General features: G+C 47.1%; 1 protein-coding gene across 10 annotated transcripts in view; it reads left to right on the plus strand.

The window, feature by feature from the left end:
• The window catches only part of TNS1 (tensin 1), a 445,218-nt gene that overhangs the window by 361,630 nt on the left and 65,663 nt on the right, over positions 1–17,925 (plus strand). For all 10 annotated transcript variants that reach the window (XM_084806390.1, XM_084806321.1, XM_084806397.1 and 7 more), the window contains one exon: positions 9,422–11,170. In XM_084806390.1, coding sequence (XP_084662516.1) covers positions 9,422–11,170 — 1,749 coding nt within the window. The remainder of the gene's footprint in view (positions 1–9,421; positions 11,171–17,925) is intronic.

The following is a 17,925-nucleotide window of genomic DNA, read 5'->3' on the forward strand; positions in this document are numbered from 1 at the left end:
GCTTCTCTGCTCCCTCCCCCTTTTATTGGCATGGTCAGCCTCTCCTGTGGTCTGCGATTTCAAGGTGCAGGACTATGGGCTGATGGGAAGTCTTCTCGACTGCCGCAGTGCAGAAGCCTTTGTTGTGGATGGGGCTGGCCCTGCTCTGAAATGTGGTGCATTCTGAGAAACATTGTGGAAAGGCATCTCCTCTGGAAAGAGCATCCAAGGATGGAGTTAAGCAAGGCCTCCTTAGAGGTTGGAGGTTATATATTTCCGTATTTCCTCGAGATGGACCCTTCTCCTGAATCATTTGTGCTTCTCAGTTAAAAATATTCCCCCACCTTGGAGCATTGGAAGAAAGCTTCTGACCATCATCCATTCTGAACATTCTGCCCCAATTCAGCTAGGTTCAGTTTTCACTCTGACAAGTGCACTGTACGTAGAACTTCAAGGAAGAGGTAGTGCCCATTATGGGCTTGTAGAGCTACCTTTGCAGTTTGGGCTATTTTGTTGCTCATGCTGATCCTGCTAGTGCATGTGGACAAACAGTAAATTGCATACAGGGACTCTCCCCACTGCCTAGAATGTTTAGCTTGCAGGTGGCCCATGTTCTGAATCACAGTGCGGTGAAATGCGAATGCATAAAAACACAGGAAGCGGGCATTTGTTGGTGCTGGTTTCAGAATTTATGTGGATGCCTCAGGAAAAGACACCTTCCCTTTAACTTGGAAGATGTGGATTGTGCTAACCACAGATTATCTCCCATGCTACCTCTGATCTTCTTGGGTGCTCTATGCAAAGTGAGAATGGCAGCGCTGTTGGGGCAATGGACTCAGTGCCAGTCTCGAGGCACCAGCCAATGTCAACCCTCACTCCCCTGTGTACTCAACCCCGGCATTAACCTCATTTTATTTGTTTTATTTAGAAAGTTGAAATCCCCAGTGCTCAAGTGTATTTTAGAGTTGCACGCTGCAGACTGGCTCCACCTAGGGTGGCCACTTGTGATTTGCTAAAAAAGAAGGCATGCGTCATCACCCAAAAAAGAGGACACTGATTTGCATAAAATGTCCATATGCTCATTTATATGTATAGATGCAAATGAAGAAATGATTATTCTAATTTAAATAGAAACAGTACACAGTCCTGAGTGCCTTAGTTCATTACACTGTCCAGGTGCTCTTGATGGGCAACTTCAAGGCCCAGCTCTTCCTTCTGATGGTTCTTTATCTTTAAATTGGACTTGGACTGAACAGCCCTTCAGATAGAGGACACTTTCAAAATAGAGGACACTCTACAAATAGAGGTCTAACCACTGTAAAAGAGGACACACTCTCGCTCCTCCTCTCAGGATTATACCCCATTGCTACCCATTGATCACTGAACAAGTGGGTGTCATCACCTACCTTTCTCTGAAAGGAAAGGGAGATGTGTGTTTTTCTCATTATATGAGCAGAACCAAGGTGCTCCTTTTCACTTCCAAGATTGCTGTCAAATGGACGCCAGCCTGAGTAACAGAGTGCATTTGGCTGGAACAATTTTTTTGGAACGTGTGCACTGCCTGTCATGCAGCTGGCTGTTAACATCGCAGGAACATCAGATGACTACATCGCTCAGTACTGTTCAAGCTTCCAGCCTTCAAACAGTCTTTGAAAAACAGGTTTTCAACTCCACTGAGCTACTGGATCCTGCTTTGGGCCCATGGTGATGAATTGCAAGCCCATGCCTTTTACCACAGACAAAGGCTTGACACTGACTCAAGCATGCTTTCTCAATCTAGGCTGCCATGGGGTGAGGGAAGGCTGCCACCTCTGCTACCTAGGAACTGCGGGGCAGTGGAGGACACTGGGAGTTGTACAGAGGAGGAGGAAACCAGGGCAGCTCTGCCAGTACCAAAAAGTGTACAGAATCAGTTATATTCAGTTATATTTCTGCCTTGATCTTTCCCCTTTTGATGGCCTAAATCCATCAGCCTGTTAGCTTCAGCAGAGCTAAAGGTGTTGAGTCAACCCTAATGCTGCTATTTAAATTAGATGTTGCCTCCTCTTATTTTTTTTCTTAATCCCTTCCCATGTCTTCATTGTTCAGCAGCTGGGAAAATGCTGCTGTGGTTGTGTGTGGGGTCCCTTTGGAAGAAAGAGAAAAGTTTTGGCAAGTGTGGAATGGAAAGGAATGATTTGGCTGTGTCCCTGGTCTCCTCCCCTTAGGGCAAAGCTGTCTTTTTCCTCCCTCCCTCCCACTCCGCTCTCTTTCCACTCCCTTCTGTCGTTCTGTCTCTTTTCTCCACCTCCTTTCCTTCCCTCACCACCACTCCCCAACACTCTGTGCCTCTCAGAGACTCGAGTGGAGCATTTGAGTAGCTGGGGAAGCTCCAGCAACCCTCCTTCCATGCTCCAGTCACCCAGCCTCTTCTCTGATGTCATTCTGAAATCACATAACTACGGTGATGATAAGTGAACCCCTCGGGACCTGACTGGCTGGAATTACAGACAGAGTTTTTATCCCACTCGCTTCCTACATGCCAGGGGAAAAATCAGCCTCACTCCCATGCCTGACACAGATGGAAAGGCAGTGTTCTCCAACTGGGTCTTATAGGAGCAGCCTTACGCTTCAGCTCTGAAGAATAAACAGCCAAGCCTAGTCAGTCTCTCTCTCTCTCTCTCTCTCTCCAGCTGCAGAAGTGTCCCTATATGGTGAGTTCACTTACCCTGTGTCAGGGGTTTACTTTTTTCTCTTGGGGTTATCCATGCTCAGAGCGGAGCAAAGTGGGGCCAATTTCAGCACTTCCCGCCTGGGACAAGGGTGCTGAGCTGCAGAACGGCTTCTCAGTATCAGCAGTCTCCTAACCGGGCAGGCTAGAAAATGGCAGACAGAATCTGGGCTGCATGCACTGAGGATCTGTGTAGCGAGTGTGTAGTGCTCTCCCAGTGGAATGGCTGCCTGGCTGACTCTTCAGGGTCTTCATCACCCACCTGCCAGCAGAGCACCTTTGCAGCAGCAACAGGGACATACGCAGACAGATGCTGCTCTTAACTGCGAGCAAACTAGTTAGTTTTTGCTTCGGGCAAGCTGTTTTCTGAGAAGCATTTTTCTGTGTGTGCAAAATATATATAGAAGCCTTATATTAACTTGATGGAACTTGTATAAGTTAATCTTCATGACATGCCCACTCCAGGTGTTTTCATCATCTGCCTTGTGTTTAGACTTGTCACTGAATTTCTCGGGATGGTACAAAGGAAATGGGATGCTGAAGCTTTACTTGGAGTGACAGGTTGTCACAAATAGCTTCTGGGTGCAAACCAGTACTGTCTGGGGTCAATGGGGTATGTATGTGTGTGGATGGGCTGATTTGTTCCAGCTGCTGTACCACTCAGTACCACACACTGAGCCATGAGCTGAAAGCTGGCCCCATGCTAGCTACGATCCTTGGGGCACAAGGACTAATCTCTTCACAATAAAACCCAACTCCCCCCTACCCCAGTCCACCCAGAGCAGACGCTGTGATGTTATACTCTCTTGCCCTGGGGCTCTTCTTGACTCCACCATGTAACTATTCCGTCTCATTCGTATTTTTACACAGGGGTGCAACTGACCCTACCCAGACTGGAAAAAGTATATTTGGAATTAACTCCCGTCGTTTCCAGAAAGCTGGACTCAGCCCCAGTTGGCAGCACCATCTTCCTTCCAGCTTCTTCTTTTTATATCTTTTATATATCAGGACAAAAGATACACAAAACGTTTTTGGGGGGTGGCGGGAGATGAGGAAGGGTGGCAGGATATGTGGAAAAGGATGCAGGGAAGAATGCCAGGCTATACTTCTGTATTGTGAGGGGTAGATTGTCCATTTTGGTGAGAAATGTACAAGGGCAGAAGGTGGCACATGTTCAACTGGCAGAGCTACTAAATTTCCATCGTTAAAGCAGAGGTTTGGAGATGAAATGGTTTCTTATCTCTCGGCATTGCGATCCCTGTTCTTGCTGTCTGAATCAATGCAGATAGCTTTAGACATCTCTTCTCCCTTTCATATCGTTGCAGCATCAAATACCTTTGACAGCTCTGGCAGCTGGGTCAATAAACAAACGGGTGTTCTTCCTCCTCTCCTCCCTGCATGTCACTCGGCCAAACAGCTCTGCTGGCACTCAGTACCACAACAGAGGAGATGGACAAGGGAGGCACCTGTTCCTATTAGGCTGGACATCACAACAGAATATTTAAATTAGCTTTGGGGGAGAACTGCCCTTGTGTGAGCTGGAAATGCTCACTAAGTGAGTGCAAGAAAAGAAGACAAAGCAGTTTTGTTTTTGTTTTAATTAAGGCTATCGACAGAGGGGTGCACGTGTAGGGTAGTTGTGTGACCCTGTTTGTGGCACATATGGTGATTCTCCATCATAGCAGGATGTCAGTGGTAGTGCTGATTTCCCTTAGAAGGGCTTACAGAAATAGCACACAGAGACTATGCAAAGCAGTAAAATAATTCATTTCCTTAGATCTTTCTTTTCCTTGTTGTTTCATAAGATTGTGGAAGGGTATTGCCTGTGGGAAGCAAAACCGTATATTTCTGTTGGTTTAAAGCCATGAGCTATGGTTTTAAACCAACATCTGAGCTTCTCAGATAAACCGCACGATTGTTATGCCACTAGCATTAGAGGGGGGTTCGCAGTGTCACAGCTTCTGTGGGGCTTACAGCAGGAAGGCAGAATGCTACCTCAACTGTGTTGCATACTGCCACCAGTAGGGGGAGGCAGAGAAGAATGGCCCCAGCTACCTAGGAAAGAGTGCCATGGATTTGTATGTGGCCTAGGCACCCATCGCTCAACAAGGACAGTGTGTCACAGCCTTTGTGTGGTCCAGTGACACCTCTAGGGGAGGCAGTTAAACATTAAAGGGGACAGAGCAGCACATAATTTCTATACCATAATGCCACCTCTGAGGTGAAACACAGGCAACAGTCTCAACTGTTCTCTGGAGCTGCTGCTATTATTATCATTATCATTATTATTATTATTAAACAGCAGCAGTTTGTCCCTGAGCCGCCATATCTAGACGAGGGCTTCCTGCCTGCTACAAATATTGTTGTGTCCATTATAATCACTAGAGGTGAGCGGAGCAACGTAAGTTCTGTGGGGCCTAGATACCGCGGACCTCCTCAAGTATCTCTACCCTTCCTTTGGTGAGTGACCTAATTTGGTGAGTGACCCTCTGAAAGTGGTATTTGGGGAAGGGAAGGGATTAGTCTCTCTCCTTTTTGCCCCCTACTAATGTTACCACATGGACCCTTCAAATAGAATGACGCCCAGGATGCATTCTGGGATGTTATCCGGCTGTATTTTCAATTTAAAAATAAGCTCTGTGGCTTGGCAGAAGGATAACTTCGAGAGGGTTCCGCCAGCATTTGCAGGCAGGTTCTGGACCCTTTAACTAAATAGAGTTGTTTGTTATTTTCTCTTCTGTCAGATACTGTTTGTTATTAGGTGGCCTATGCTGCCTGTCCACGTACTTCACTTCTCATAGCAGCCACACCAAGACTTCTGGCTACACAAACTCATATAGGCCACAGTTCGTATTTATTCCCAGAGAACAGCTTACCAAAGTGCCAAGAGGGGCTGAGATTGGCTGAGGGAGGTGGTTAGAGCACTGAAGAGCTGAAGTTACTTCAAGAAGAGGGAAGACTGAAGCAAACGTTCTCCTTCAGTACTACTTGTGGCTTCCCTACAAAGTTCTCCAGTTGATTTGAGGCCTGTGTGTGGCTGCCCAACCCTTGGGAAGAATTTTGGAGTTTCATCCTATCTTTTTAAAGCAAAGTGGGGGACATGCATGCAGAAACTTGGGCTACAAATAGGCATTGTGGGGAAAAAAGTCAGCTCCGAGAAAGTGGTGGAGTTATTTCTTGAGAGAGGTCAGAAATGATTTGGTAGGCTTGGGTCTTGGGAAGCAGAAAGGACTAGGCGGTAAGCTTGTATATTGAATGGCTGCATCTTTGTGAGGATGTACATCTGTGTCCACCTGAATATAGTTACTCCAAATAAATTTTGAATAGGTGATGACTGTGTATCTGCACCATCACTGGTGTATAAAAGAATACATGCTGCTTGTTCTGTTCACTTGTACTGGTTGAGTATTATTGTCTCTGTGGCTATTTCTTGGTGGTTACTCTGTGTGCACACAAATATGTATGTTGTGTGATTGTTGCTCTGAGCATATATGTCAACTATGGTGGTGATTAGATTATTATTATTAGTGCATATATGTTGGTGTTTATACCGTATATCTCAAAACTTTTCAGGCCAGCAGGCACATTTGGAATTTTGAGGGAGTGTTGTGGGTGCTCTCAGAAAATGGATTCGGGGGGGGGGGGGCTTGCCCATTTACAAAATGGTTGCCACAGTGGACGTCACTGGTCATAAAACGCTGATTTCCCAGAAGACAAACTGGTGAGACTAAAAGAAAAGTCACTTGCCCAAGAACCTAAGCACAAGGCAGAGGTGGGGTCTGAGTTCCAAAACACAAGAACACTCTTTTGAAACCACAGTTTTCTGCTGCAGCACCCATTTTACCGAAGGCAAACCTGTAACGCTCAGAGAAAAACACACACAGCACAGGTAAAACACCTCCCCTCTCCCCCTTTTGTCCCGTCTAGCCTCTCTAGGAGCTTCCCTACCATTTGGGCGGTTGGGCACATTTCAAATCAAAGCTCTGGGCTACAGCCCTGCAACATTTTTATTTCTTGGCCCCAGAGATATTCTTGTGAATGAAGATGGTGCTGGAGGCTGGTGCTTCCCTTTGCAGCATTCCAGTTGAATATATAAAATAAATAAAATTTAAAAATCAGGAGGGGCAGGGAGTCAGGTGGGTGCCCCCAGCTGTATACGCATGTACACATGCACACACGCACACACAGTGTGTGCTTTTTTTAACCTGTATATATGTACTATTTGGTTATTCCAGCCTCTTTTTTGAGTATTCCACAGCTTGGTACCCAAGAAAAGTGGAGAAAAGTAGGTTATGTGTTCGATTACAAAAACAATTCTTGCTTGCCTGCATTGCATTATTGCTACTCTGAATCTATGTTCATTCCATGGTTGCTGTGTGTGTGTGTGTGTGTGTGTGTGTGTATACATACTTTGCTTAGGTGGTGTTCTGTGGGAAAGAAATTTAGCTCCCTGCTGGCAGCTTAGGGCTGTGATTGAAGCAGTTTCGGAAGTGCTTGCTGTCTGCAGATAGGAGCTTTCTGACTCCACACTCTTCCATTAGTCCATCTTCCGTTCCTGAATCAATCCTTGGCTCCTTGCCAGATAGAAGTCACTTTTTCCCCTAAATGAGAGCATTCCATATTGCAGTGCATGCAGTTCCAGGAAACCTCACAGGGGACCTAAGAAAAGAGGCAGAAAGTTTCTGGGTATGAAAAAAAACCCCTCCCTTCAATGTGAACAGGAGCTCATGCTGCAGTAATCATACACCCCAGGTTGCTTCATTGTCTATACCATTGAATATCAACGCATAGAAAATATGTTTTTAAACAACCATTAGAATCCAGTTCATATGTGCTTAAAATCCTTTAAGCTGCAAAGAGAAGAAAAGGTGTGAGCTAACAACACCATTCATTTTCCCGCTGGTGCTTCACCCAAGTCCAAGGTGTTTTTTTGGTTTTTTTTAATGCTGCTGTTGCCCGCACAAACTGCCACCAAAGTACTGCCTCAACTTTGATTCATGTAGGGCTATGCATAAATGAACGCTTTCCAAGACTATTCATAGACATTGTTTCTTCTCTCTCTACTGCTGCTTTGGCATATTTGTTTGTAAGTGTTCCTTCTTCTTCCTGGAGTGAACCCAACCAACCAAAGAATGAACCCAGTGTTATGATGTCATAATGCCACATAGCCAGTCAAGTTTGCCTAATTCAAATCCAGTTCAGAGTGAAGGCAGTTCTTTCTGCATTACAGAGCTCTCACTCTGAATAGATATTGGGTTGTGGGGGGCAGGGAGGGGGAAGAACACAGCCACCACTCAAATTGAGTGTCAAGGTGAGAGAAGCCAGACAATGCCTGCACTTTCCCACTTGCCACACTACAAACACTTTTGCTCCCTTTCTATCTCCCTCCCCCATCACTGAAAGAGGGGATATTATTTGCAGTGAATTGGAGTGTTCATAAAAAGTGCCCCCCTCCACCTTCTTCACCTCAGCCCTAGCTTCTAAAACTTCTTAATCGGAAGCAGAATGAAAGTGCCTGCACACCAAACATAGTTTATCTGTTTGTTTGTTTAAAGCATTTTTATCCCACTCCCTGGCCAAAAAGTCTCCCAGAGTGGCTTACATACAATCAATAAAAACAGGACTAAATCTAAAATCTAAAGAGGCACAGCATAAAAGGAAAAGAGGATGGGGGGGGAAGCAGGGGGGGGGGAGCAAGTCATCTTTCACCAAGTCTGGTGGAATGGCCTTGCTTCCCATCTCATCTTCCTCTGTTGCAGCCAGCTGGAATGGCAGCTACTGGGGAGAGATTGGACACTGGAGAGCTGTTTGCATCAAAGCCATTTGTTTTTATTTTGGACTTCAATATGAAGACAATATTTTTAATTAGTGGAATGCATTGTCCTTGCTCTCTTGAGTTAGGTTAGATGCCATATGACTTTGCATGCTCCTCTGGCATGGCACACTTGGGCTCCTTCTTCTCTCTCAGAAAAGTACTCTGTAGAATCGATGGTTGGCTTCCTTATTAAGAGAGGGTAGCATCTTATGAGTCTTGGGTGGGAAGAGGATTCTGCTTCAGTGCAGAATACTGAACAACATCAGGGCCACACAACTTGTGACCTGCCAACCTAAACTCAGCCCACCAACTAAGTATTATGGCTTGCCTGGTGCTTGAAAAGTCTCTTGTTGTTGTTGTTGTTGTAGGTCCAGGCATACAGCAAAAATAGGAGGTTTATCGAGTGCATGCATTTGGTGTGGTGGGTGACAAGTTATGCAGGCCTGACTAGATGACTTTCTTGTCTCATGTGGCCTTGTATTTTTGTACTCTTGACAACCCCTCCCGGCTTGTTTTCCATTTGCAGAAGAGGTTTCGTTTATGCCTGGATCAATGAAGGTGCATTTGCTACAAAAACATCCTGTGTTTTGAGGATGGCAAAAAGAAAATAGCTAGTGAATTTTGTTTTGCTCCAGGAGCCATCAGTGCTTCTCCAGCTGTGATCCGCTCCTCTGGGAATGGAAAGCGATAGAGGCTGTGCTGCCCTCGGAGAGACACACTGATGTCTCTTCTCTGCTGAGGCCTGGAGGGCACATGAAGTGGTGACAGTGCGCTTGGCAGTCAGTCAGTTGGCAGTGTCCCTAAATGCGAATGACTGGCCAGGGTATCCTTTGTGTCTTAATCAGAACATTCCGCTTCTGCAGCATCAAAAGCTAACGGTTGCTTTTCCTGTCTTCCTTCTCTCCTCCTTTGTGCAGAAGTTAGGCACACCCAGGGACCTCTGGATGGGAGCCTCTACGCCAAGGTGAAGAAGAAAGACTCACTTCACGGCAGCACTGGCACTGTCAACACCAACCGCGTTACTCTTTCAGCAGCCCCCAACCATATTGAGCACACTCTGTCGGTCAGCAGCGATTCAGGCAACTCCACTGCTTCCACCAAAACAGACAAGACTGATGAGCAGGCTGGGCCTGTGGTCCCCAGCAGCGGTGGAGGAAACAACCCTATATTGACCCCTGAAGAGAAGCGGGAGCTCGACAGCTTGCTCAGTGGCTTTGGGTTGGCGAACGAAGCTGCCATGCATAACCACAACACCAGCGGGGTGGCAGTGGTCGCCTCCACAACGTCTGGCCGCCACATAGTCCCTGCTCAGGTGCATGTCAATGGGGAGGCCGCTGGCTTGGTGGTGGAAAGAGAAACAGACATTTTGGATGACGAATTGCCCAACCAGGATGGGCACAGTGTAGGGAGCCTGGGCACCCTCTCCTCTTTTGATGGCACTACCAACACTAGTGACATGGGCTACCACGAGGCCCCCCGGATGGAGAGCCTCAACTCCTTGCCCAATGGTTCGTCCAACTTCAATGGTATAGACAAGCTGCACAATTCGGAGACAGTGATCAATGGTGGCTACCCCTACAACAACCAGAACACCTTGCGGAGCATGATGGGGCGTCACCCCCAGGATCCATATGGGCACATCCGGCCCTCGGTGTCTGCCCAGGAAAATTTGGCTGACTACTATCAACATGGCTTCCCCACCCCTGGCTGGTTGCAGCCCCAGCCACCAGTCTCTAACCAGCAGTACCCCTACGGCTATGACCCAAATGGCATCTATCGCTCTCAGTCCTTCCCTACAGCTACTGCTGAGGCCCCCCAGCTCCCCCAGGCACCAGCCCGCAGCACGAGTAGCCGGGACGCTGTCCAGAGGGGACTTAACTCTTGGCAGCAGCAAAGTGGAGGCAGCAGACCACCATCCCGTCAACAAGATGCCACCCGAGAGAGCCAAAGCCCCAGCATCTCCAGTGCAAGCCCTCAGCCCAGCCCTTTACAAGCAGCACCATCTCAAAGCATCAGCATCCCTGAATTTCCCAGGGTGGCCTCCCAGAAGGAGATAGATCAGTCAATTGAAGCCCTCAACATGCTCATGCTTGACCTGGATCCCTCTGCTTCCATGATGCACAAATCCCAGAGTGTCCCAGTGGCCTCCAGAGAAGACAAATCACGTGCAGTGGCTCTTTCAATGTCTGCCCAGCCTGTGACTGGTCCTTACGTGGTGCAACCAAAGTCTACCAATGCTTTTGGCCCCATTCCAGGAAGCCCTTCACACAACTCCCTGGGCACCTCTGTGTCCCAGCTGCCTGAACCAATGCCTAAAGCTCATCCCACAATGCTATTGCTCCACAATGCTGGAGAGCCAGAGTACCCAGCACAGGATTACAGAGAGGCCTACTTGCCCTATGGCTATCAGCACCAACAGCCAACTGTAACACAAGCCAGGAGCTATGGTCAGACTACAGGGAGCCCTCCTATTTCTCCCAGGCCTCATGCAGTGGCATACAAGTTCATGGAAGGGCAGCATCCACTGCTTACATCACCCCCATCCCCTGTGATGACAGTTCAAGCCCAGGTCCCAGCAAAGGATGCAGAGAATTATGAAGAACCTTCTCAGCCCTCAGAGGAAGAGCCGTTGCACCTTGAAGGTCTGGTGGCCCACAGAGTAGCAGGTAGGAAACCTTCCTCTCTCTATTCTTAGGGCTTCATCGGTTTTTCTGCTATAGCTTTCAAGGGCAGTTGGACACATGTCCTCCTTCAGGGACCCAATTTTGTCAATATGTGACTTGGTCCAAAACAGAGTGGATAAAATGAACTCTTCCCAAGGGAGGACAGGTGGTACAAACCCCGTCAGTATAGGGAAAAATGAATGCTGATTTGCACCCACAACAGCCCATCTCTAAACATGCCTAGAGTTTCCATGGCTGCTCTTACTGCCGTTTGCTATTTCCTAAGCACCAACAGTGGGTTAGGTACTTGGCATCTCACACAAGCCCGTGGCTTGTGCCAAAGACTTTACGTTCGACATTAAATGAATGAGACAAAGATGTCAGAAGTGGGTTGCGTAAAGCAGTGAAAACGATGGAAGTCAGAGTTCGGTGGTGTGGCTAGAAAAGATGAAAGTATGGCAGTCCAGGGAGGGGGGAAATGTATAGTGGAAGCACTCTCACCCAAGCACACGTCCAGCTCACGTCCCATGTAATATATGAGGATTTGATCGTGAGTGTTTCAAAAAATACGTGTTTCAAAATGGTGGTTGGCCTTTTGTGGCAAGTGTGCCATATTCAAGCACAAAATGTTTGATAGGGCCCGTCTAGTGTGTCTTCATATGTCAGGGATGTTGAACCTCTTTCAGCCCGAGGTCCAAATTCAGTTTTGGAGAAGTGGATTGGATTCTAGTGGTGGGTGGGGCTGAAGGCAAAAGGGGCAGGACCAAAAATACCAGCATATTTTGGCTTAAAGCTCTTCCTGCTGGTAACTAGGCCTCAGGAGAGGCATTTCAACCTTTTAGAATTGAGGAAAAACCTGCACCAAAGCCAGGAACCCATGAAATGATTGGTAGTTGGGGGAAAGGGGTAGGGCCAGATTGGAACCCCAGGCAGGCCAGATTTGCCCCACGAGCCTGAGGTTCAACACTCCTGCCATTTGCGGTGTGCTGTCCCGTGCATTGCCTTGGGATGGTTTTGCTTCCAATTACCTGACGGGGAAGCAGGCAGGAGTGCAGCCCTGAGTCTATCCCATAGCCAGGACCACAAACCCTCCTGCTTCTGTCCAGAAGTACTGCAGATCCCTGCTCCCAGTCAGACGTGTGGTACCCCACTACATGCTGGCTATTCATGCTCTACACATAGTCTCCTCGTAAGAGGAATTAATGTTGATAGTTGCAAACCTTTCCCCAAGCTTTTTAGACTTATGGAGGATTCCTTTCTTCACCCTGGAGGAGAGCCATTACTGCTCTAGGGCAATTGTCCATTTTCTCCCTATTTAGAAGCATCTCCCAGGGTTCTGGTGGCCATTTCCAAGCCTCTGCTGACCTTGCTGTGCCTGCCTTCTCCCAAACCTGCATCTGAAAACAAATGAAAACCAACGCATCCCTGTAGCTGTTGGTATTTGACATGAAAGCATGCAATTCAACAGAGATGGTGGGACTGGAAGAAATTGCTCAGCAACTGCTAGGGGGGCTGCTGTACACAAGGCAGGGCTTTTGACTTTTATGCTTACTGAGTGAGAGGCACTAGGGCCTTTAATGCTTTTGCTGCAGGATGTTGACTCAGGAAGGAAATGTCCACCACACCCACCAAAGTGGAGTATTCCATAGCCTGGGGTGTTTCTTGAATGCCTTCCTCTGAAGCTCAGAGTGATAGCAGTCTTGGGCAGGACTCCGTGTACTCTACACCAAGGAAAATGGAATTTGCTCTGAACAAGTTTGGAACATGTGCTTAAATGGCTTTAATTCATACAGTTCGTCCTGCTTGCACTGTTGTAGCTTTTGCAGAATTCAGAACATTTTTGTAGGGACTCAAGCGATAAAAGGCAAAAAGGAGGGGAAGGCATGGACTGAGGTTGGTGGAGCAGGGAGAATTGGTGCTAGAAGCCAAAGGAAGAGGCACAGGTGAGACACCAGAGTGCTGTCTTCTGGCCACTCCTTTGATTAGGGATGGATGAATTGGTCAGTTTTGGTTTCTATCAGTTTCACCTTTTCCCAGTCTTACATTTGTTATGCCCTGTTTCTGCATCAGTCTGCACGAAGATGTATATTCCTTTTCATGCACATTTCTCCACATATATACATTTTTGTATACAATTTTGCCTAATGTACACATTTTTAAAAACAATTTTTCCCTGATATGCATTTTTGTCCGTTATTTTCACCAGTGCATGCATTTTTGTGCACACTTTCCCTTAACGTATGCATTATTGTATGCATTTTTTGATCGGAGAACCGCATTGCCAAATTCAGAGAAGTGGGAATGCTTCAGGATAACTGTTTCAGTTTGCAAAGTGGCTTGCGAAGAGCACATTAGGTAGGTTTGCATTAAAATATGAACTGAACAAGTGTCTCCCCGATCCCTACCTGGGAGCTCTGTGTTTGGAGCTCCTGACATCTTTATCTTTCTGAAAAAGCAGCTATGGGGCCCCCAATTTGGACTTGGGTTATGATGCAAGGGGAATGAGGTGATCTAACCCTGTGCCACACAGCCCCAATCCAAATCACCTTCCAAAGTTGCTATCACCTGCAGAGGGAAAAACTTTCCCCTCTGCTGCTAATAAGCCCAGGCCCACTGATCCTTTCGTTCCTTCCCCACTGGTAAACTTTTCAGAAAGAAAAAGACACTGGGAGCTCCAAACACAGAGCTCCCATGACACAGCTAGTCTGAGCCATCATTTCAAGCAGACATTCTTGCCTTTAAAATAAAAATAAAAATATTCCCTGAGGGCTAGAAGCCATCTAAAAAAAGAAAAGAAGAAAGCCAGGATTCCAGAGGACTCAAATTTCATGGCTGATTCTAGATTCCATCCCGTGCTGTGTATAAGTATGTGGAACACACATACATATGCCTTGGTCTTGACTACTTTAAAGGTCTTTTTCTGATCTGTCTATCTGAGCCTCTATTTTAATTAGTATTGATAGTACCAGAAAAGAGTATTTCCCCCACATAATTCCCCGGAGCATCTTTCCTAATTCTCCAGAGGTCACATCATGTATTGAGGTTGCCTGAGCATGAATTACAGAAGCCACACTTGCCAAAATTGTCAGCCTTTGGGATTAAATCACTGGGATTCTCTGTAAAGGCAGTAGCACAGCTAGTTAAGGAATATGGTGATGACTGCATCCAGTATGCTGCCTTGGCTTCAGTAACCCCAGGGCGGGTAATTACACAGAAAAGTTTTTAATTGCAGAACTCCTCAGACATTTCCTGGATCTAGTCCAGCCTGCAGTGCCAGCCTCAGCTGCTGGGCCCTGTCCAGTTCAGCTCTTGGCCACAGGCATTAGAAGCATTCGGCTGAGGGAAAATGGCTCGGTTCTGGGTGGACCGTGGAATGGGAAGCTGGACGCTGAGTCACTATGGCACCTAATGTTGTGTGCGTGTAGCTGTACATAATTTGAGTAGCAAACCTGCGGTAGAAGAAGCACCCCCCACACACATCTCCTTTAGATCTACAAGTTTCTCTCCTAGACTGAGCTCAGAATCTGTTCCCTCCAGAAGCTAGCTGTGTACAGAGCTGATGGCCTGGAAATGGTTGACATTGCTAATCCATATTCCCCACGCTGATCAAAGCAGGTTTTCAACATTTTGAAGAATTGATTGTTCCTTAAAAAATGTTTAAAATCTACATGTAATGTAATAATAATAATAATAATAATACAATAATAATGAGCAGGCTGCCCATGGCAGAAGGTGGGGAGTAGCGAGTCAGACCTATGAATCAGTGTTTGATTTGATGGCTGCTATGTCTGTCAAACTCTACAGAAACCCTGAATTGAACATGAGAGCATAAGAAGAGTGCTGCTGGATCCGACCAGTGATCATCCAGGAAGTCCACAAGCAGGACATAAAGGGGCAGCTACTTGCTTATTCCTGGACACAAGGTTACCATCTAAAAAGACATGACAAAGATGAAAAATGGGATGGGGAGGGAAGAGGAAAAAATTAAGTAGTCTTTCAGCAGGTCTGGTGGAAGAGTCCTGCCTCCCCATCACATCTCCCTCAGTATAGCTTGCTGGAATGGTAACAGTTGAGGGAGGAGAAGCCTTAATGGGATGGGAGAGGTCTTTCAGTAGGGCTGATGGAGTAGCCCCGCTTCTCCCACTGTTACTCCTTAGCAAATAGTATTCAGTGGCATAATATACATTTGTGTGTATGTTTAGACACACATCAAGAAGACAGAGAGCGGGATGAATAAAAGGGGTAACCTCTAACTGGCACATGGAGCATTGGCAGGGAAATGGCAAGGAACTTGCAGCTGTTAGAGTTCCTCTGCTTTCACTGAGACAGGGGTGTTTTTCTGCCGCTTCCAGAGCTCAGGGACTCAGTTAATAGGAAAACAATCCCATGGTACTAGAGAGGCTGGGAACTCTTCTAAACAGACCCAGAGCTCGAAGGAAGACAATGAAAAGAACCTACATGTTCTTTTGAGGTTTTTCAGTCAGTATCCGAAGTCCCAAATAGCAATGCCTTGTTTGTATATTTGTATTTATAAGGGCACTTTCTTTCTCTCAAACACAGACAGACAGACAGAAAGACACACACACACTTCTACATCCCTCCATTTTGTCCTACACATGCAGTATTAGGCTCACTTGCCTACATAGTCATAGACACAACTCTGCTGGCTCTCCATTGCCCATATGCTTCCATACACGATTGTCTGCACATACACTCAATCAGTTCTAATCACACTTGGCCCTTATAAACATACGTCCAGATTCCTCCATCTCACCCCACACCATTATATCTAAATGCATACACTCCCTAAAACACACTCCTTTCTTGTCTGTAAGACTGCATGCCCCTACATACATCGCTACATGCATGTGTTTCTCCAAATGCAGACATGTGCACCCAGGGCAGAACCTGCAAGGTCTTAATCTGAAGTGAAATGGAGCCGCTTGTAAACAGAAATCTGCTAGATATACATCAGTGTTGCCAAGTCAGGTTCAAATGAAGGTAGAGAAGTGTGGCTAGAATGGTGAGGGGTCAGTGGTCATCTTTCATCTGTTCTTTCTGCTTGTTACCAGCTTGTGGTCATTTACACATTGTGCCAGCATCTCTTCTTTATTTGCCAGACCCACCAGCATAGAGCTGCCCCCCTCCCCGCACAACACATGTCCATGATCTGATGACAGTGATTCAGGTGGAAGAGCACTAGATCTTTGGTTCAGAGCTCCAAGGTCTGCACCACCTTGGATTTCTCCCCTGCTTTGGGCTAACTCACCTTGACTATTGCTGGACCCCCAAACACATGAAGCAAGATATGGACAAAAGAAAGGAATCTAACTGAAGAGAGCAGCAGAAGATGATGTACAGGGAACTATGAATGAACTTACTAACTAGAATTAGAGAGCAATCCTATGGTCCCTAGACAGTGTCTAGGGATGGAGGCATAGAATGGTTTGGATTCCTGGATCCAACAGCTCTCTGACCTCAGACTCAGAGTCTGAGCTCCCCACCCGTTCCCCCTGCCTCCTGCAGCCAGCATGAAGAGAACTGTACTGGTTGCTTCTCTGAGCTCGCAAAAGTGCCTCAGAGAGGATGGAAAGGGGCAGTTCTGTGGGTGGGGAAGGGACTGGGGAAGTGGGGATATCAGCCCTCCCCAGCCTCCTTCCCTCCCCCTCCACAGAGCCCTAGCTAGACAGGCAAAAATGCAGAGTGGGGGAAGTGCTGAGGTGAAGATCGCCTTTGCACTCCTCCTGCTCTGCATAGGATGCCTGTCAGCCTCCATGTTCGGGCATCTGGATAGGATTGGGCCCTTAGATAACCACACTCTGGAAGAGGCAATTCACCTATAATTGGGGGCGGGGGAGGGAGAAAGAAAAAGCTTCCCTTGGTTCCCTGTGAATGGTGTCTTCTCCCTGATTGAGTCTAATGGCTAAAGGTGGTGAGGCATTATATATCACGTTGCCATTCCAGCCTCACTTCCTGCACTGAAGTAGGAGCCACCATACCCTAATCCATACAGATTAAAAGGCTAGTCTTTACCTAGAACTCAACATGCCACAAAGAAAGAGGCACCACAGTGCATCATGCCAGAGGCACCTGCAGAACTTAGAATATGTTTAGGCTGCAAGACTGCCACAGTCCACGACACCCATCAACTCTAGTGGCATTGAAATGAATGAATGGAGTGCAGGACTGCAGTCAAAACAAAGAGAAAATGGAGATACAGGGTAGGATGGCATCATTGCTTACCTTCCCCCATGTCTGTGCTGCATGCAGAACTTTGCTGGCCTTTGTCTCCCATCTCCTGTGGCATATGCCACCAGAAGTGATATGGGTGGGCTATTGCAGGCTTCCATGATGGCTGGGAATGATGAACATTGCAGTCCAACACATCTGTGGGGCACCAGGTTGGAGAAGGCTGGGCTAATGCATCAGAACCACAGGGAAAAGCTGGTGTAGAATGAACTATTCACTATGGAGTTCTCTAGCTCACCTGTACCTATTCTGGAGTGTGGGGCTGGCCCTTCAAGACTTTTTGTGCCTGAAGCAAAGAAGAAGATGGTGCCCCTTCCCATTCCATATTCAAAAGCTGCCTGGACTGGCAGTTGAATCTTTCTTCAACACTGGCAATAGGACAGCATCCTCCACCACACCTGAAGGCAGCAAGCTAGCTTAGGGAGCACAGGGCAGACAACTTGTCCCGCAGCCCTCTCCTCCAGCACCTTACTGCCACCTCCCAGCATCTGCTGCCTGAGGCAACCACC

The sequence above is a fragment of the Heloderma suspectum genome, chromosome 1 (assembly GCF_057233095.1).
Source record: "Heloderma suspectum isolate Gila_16-S chromosome 1, 16-S_ref, whole genome shotgun sequence".
Lineage (NCBI taxonomy): Eukaryota > Metazoa > Chordata > Lepidosauria > Squamata > Helodermatidae > Heloderma > Heloderma suspectum.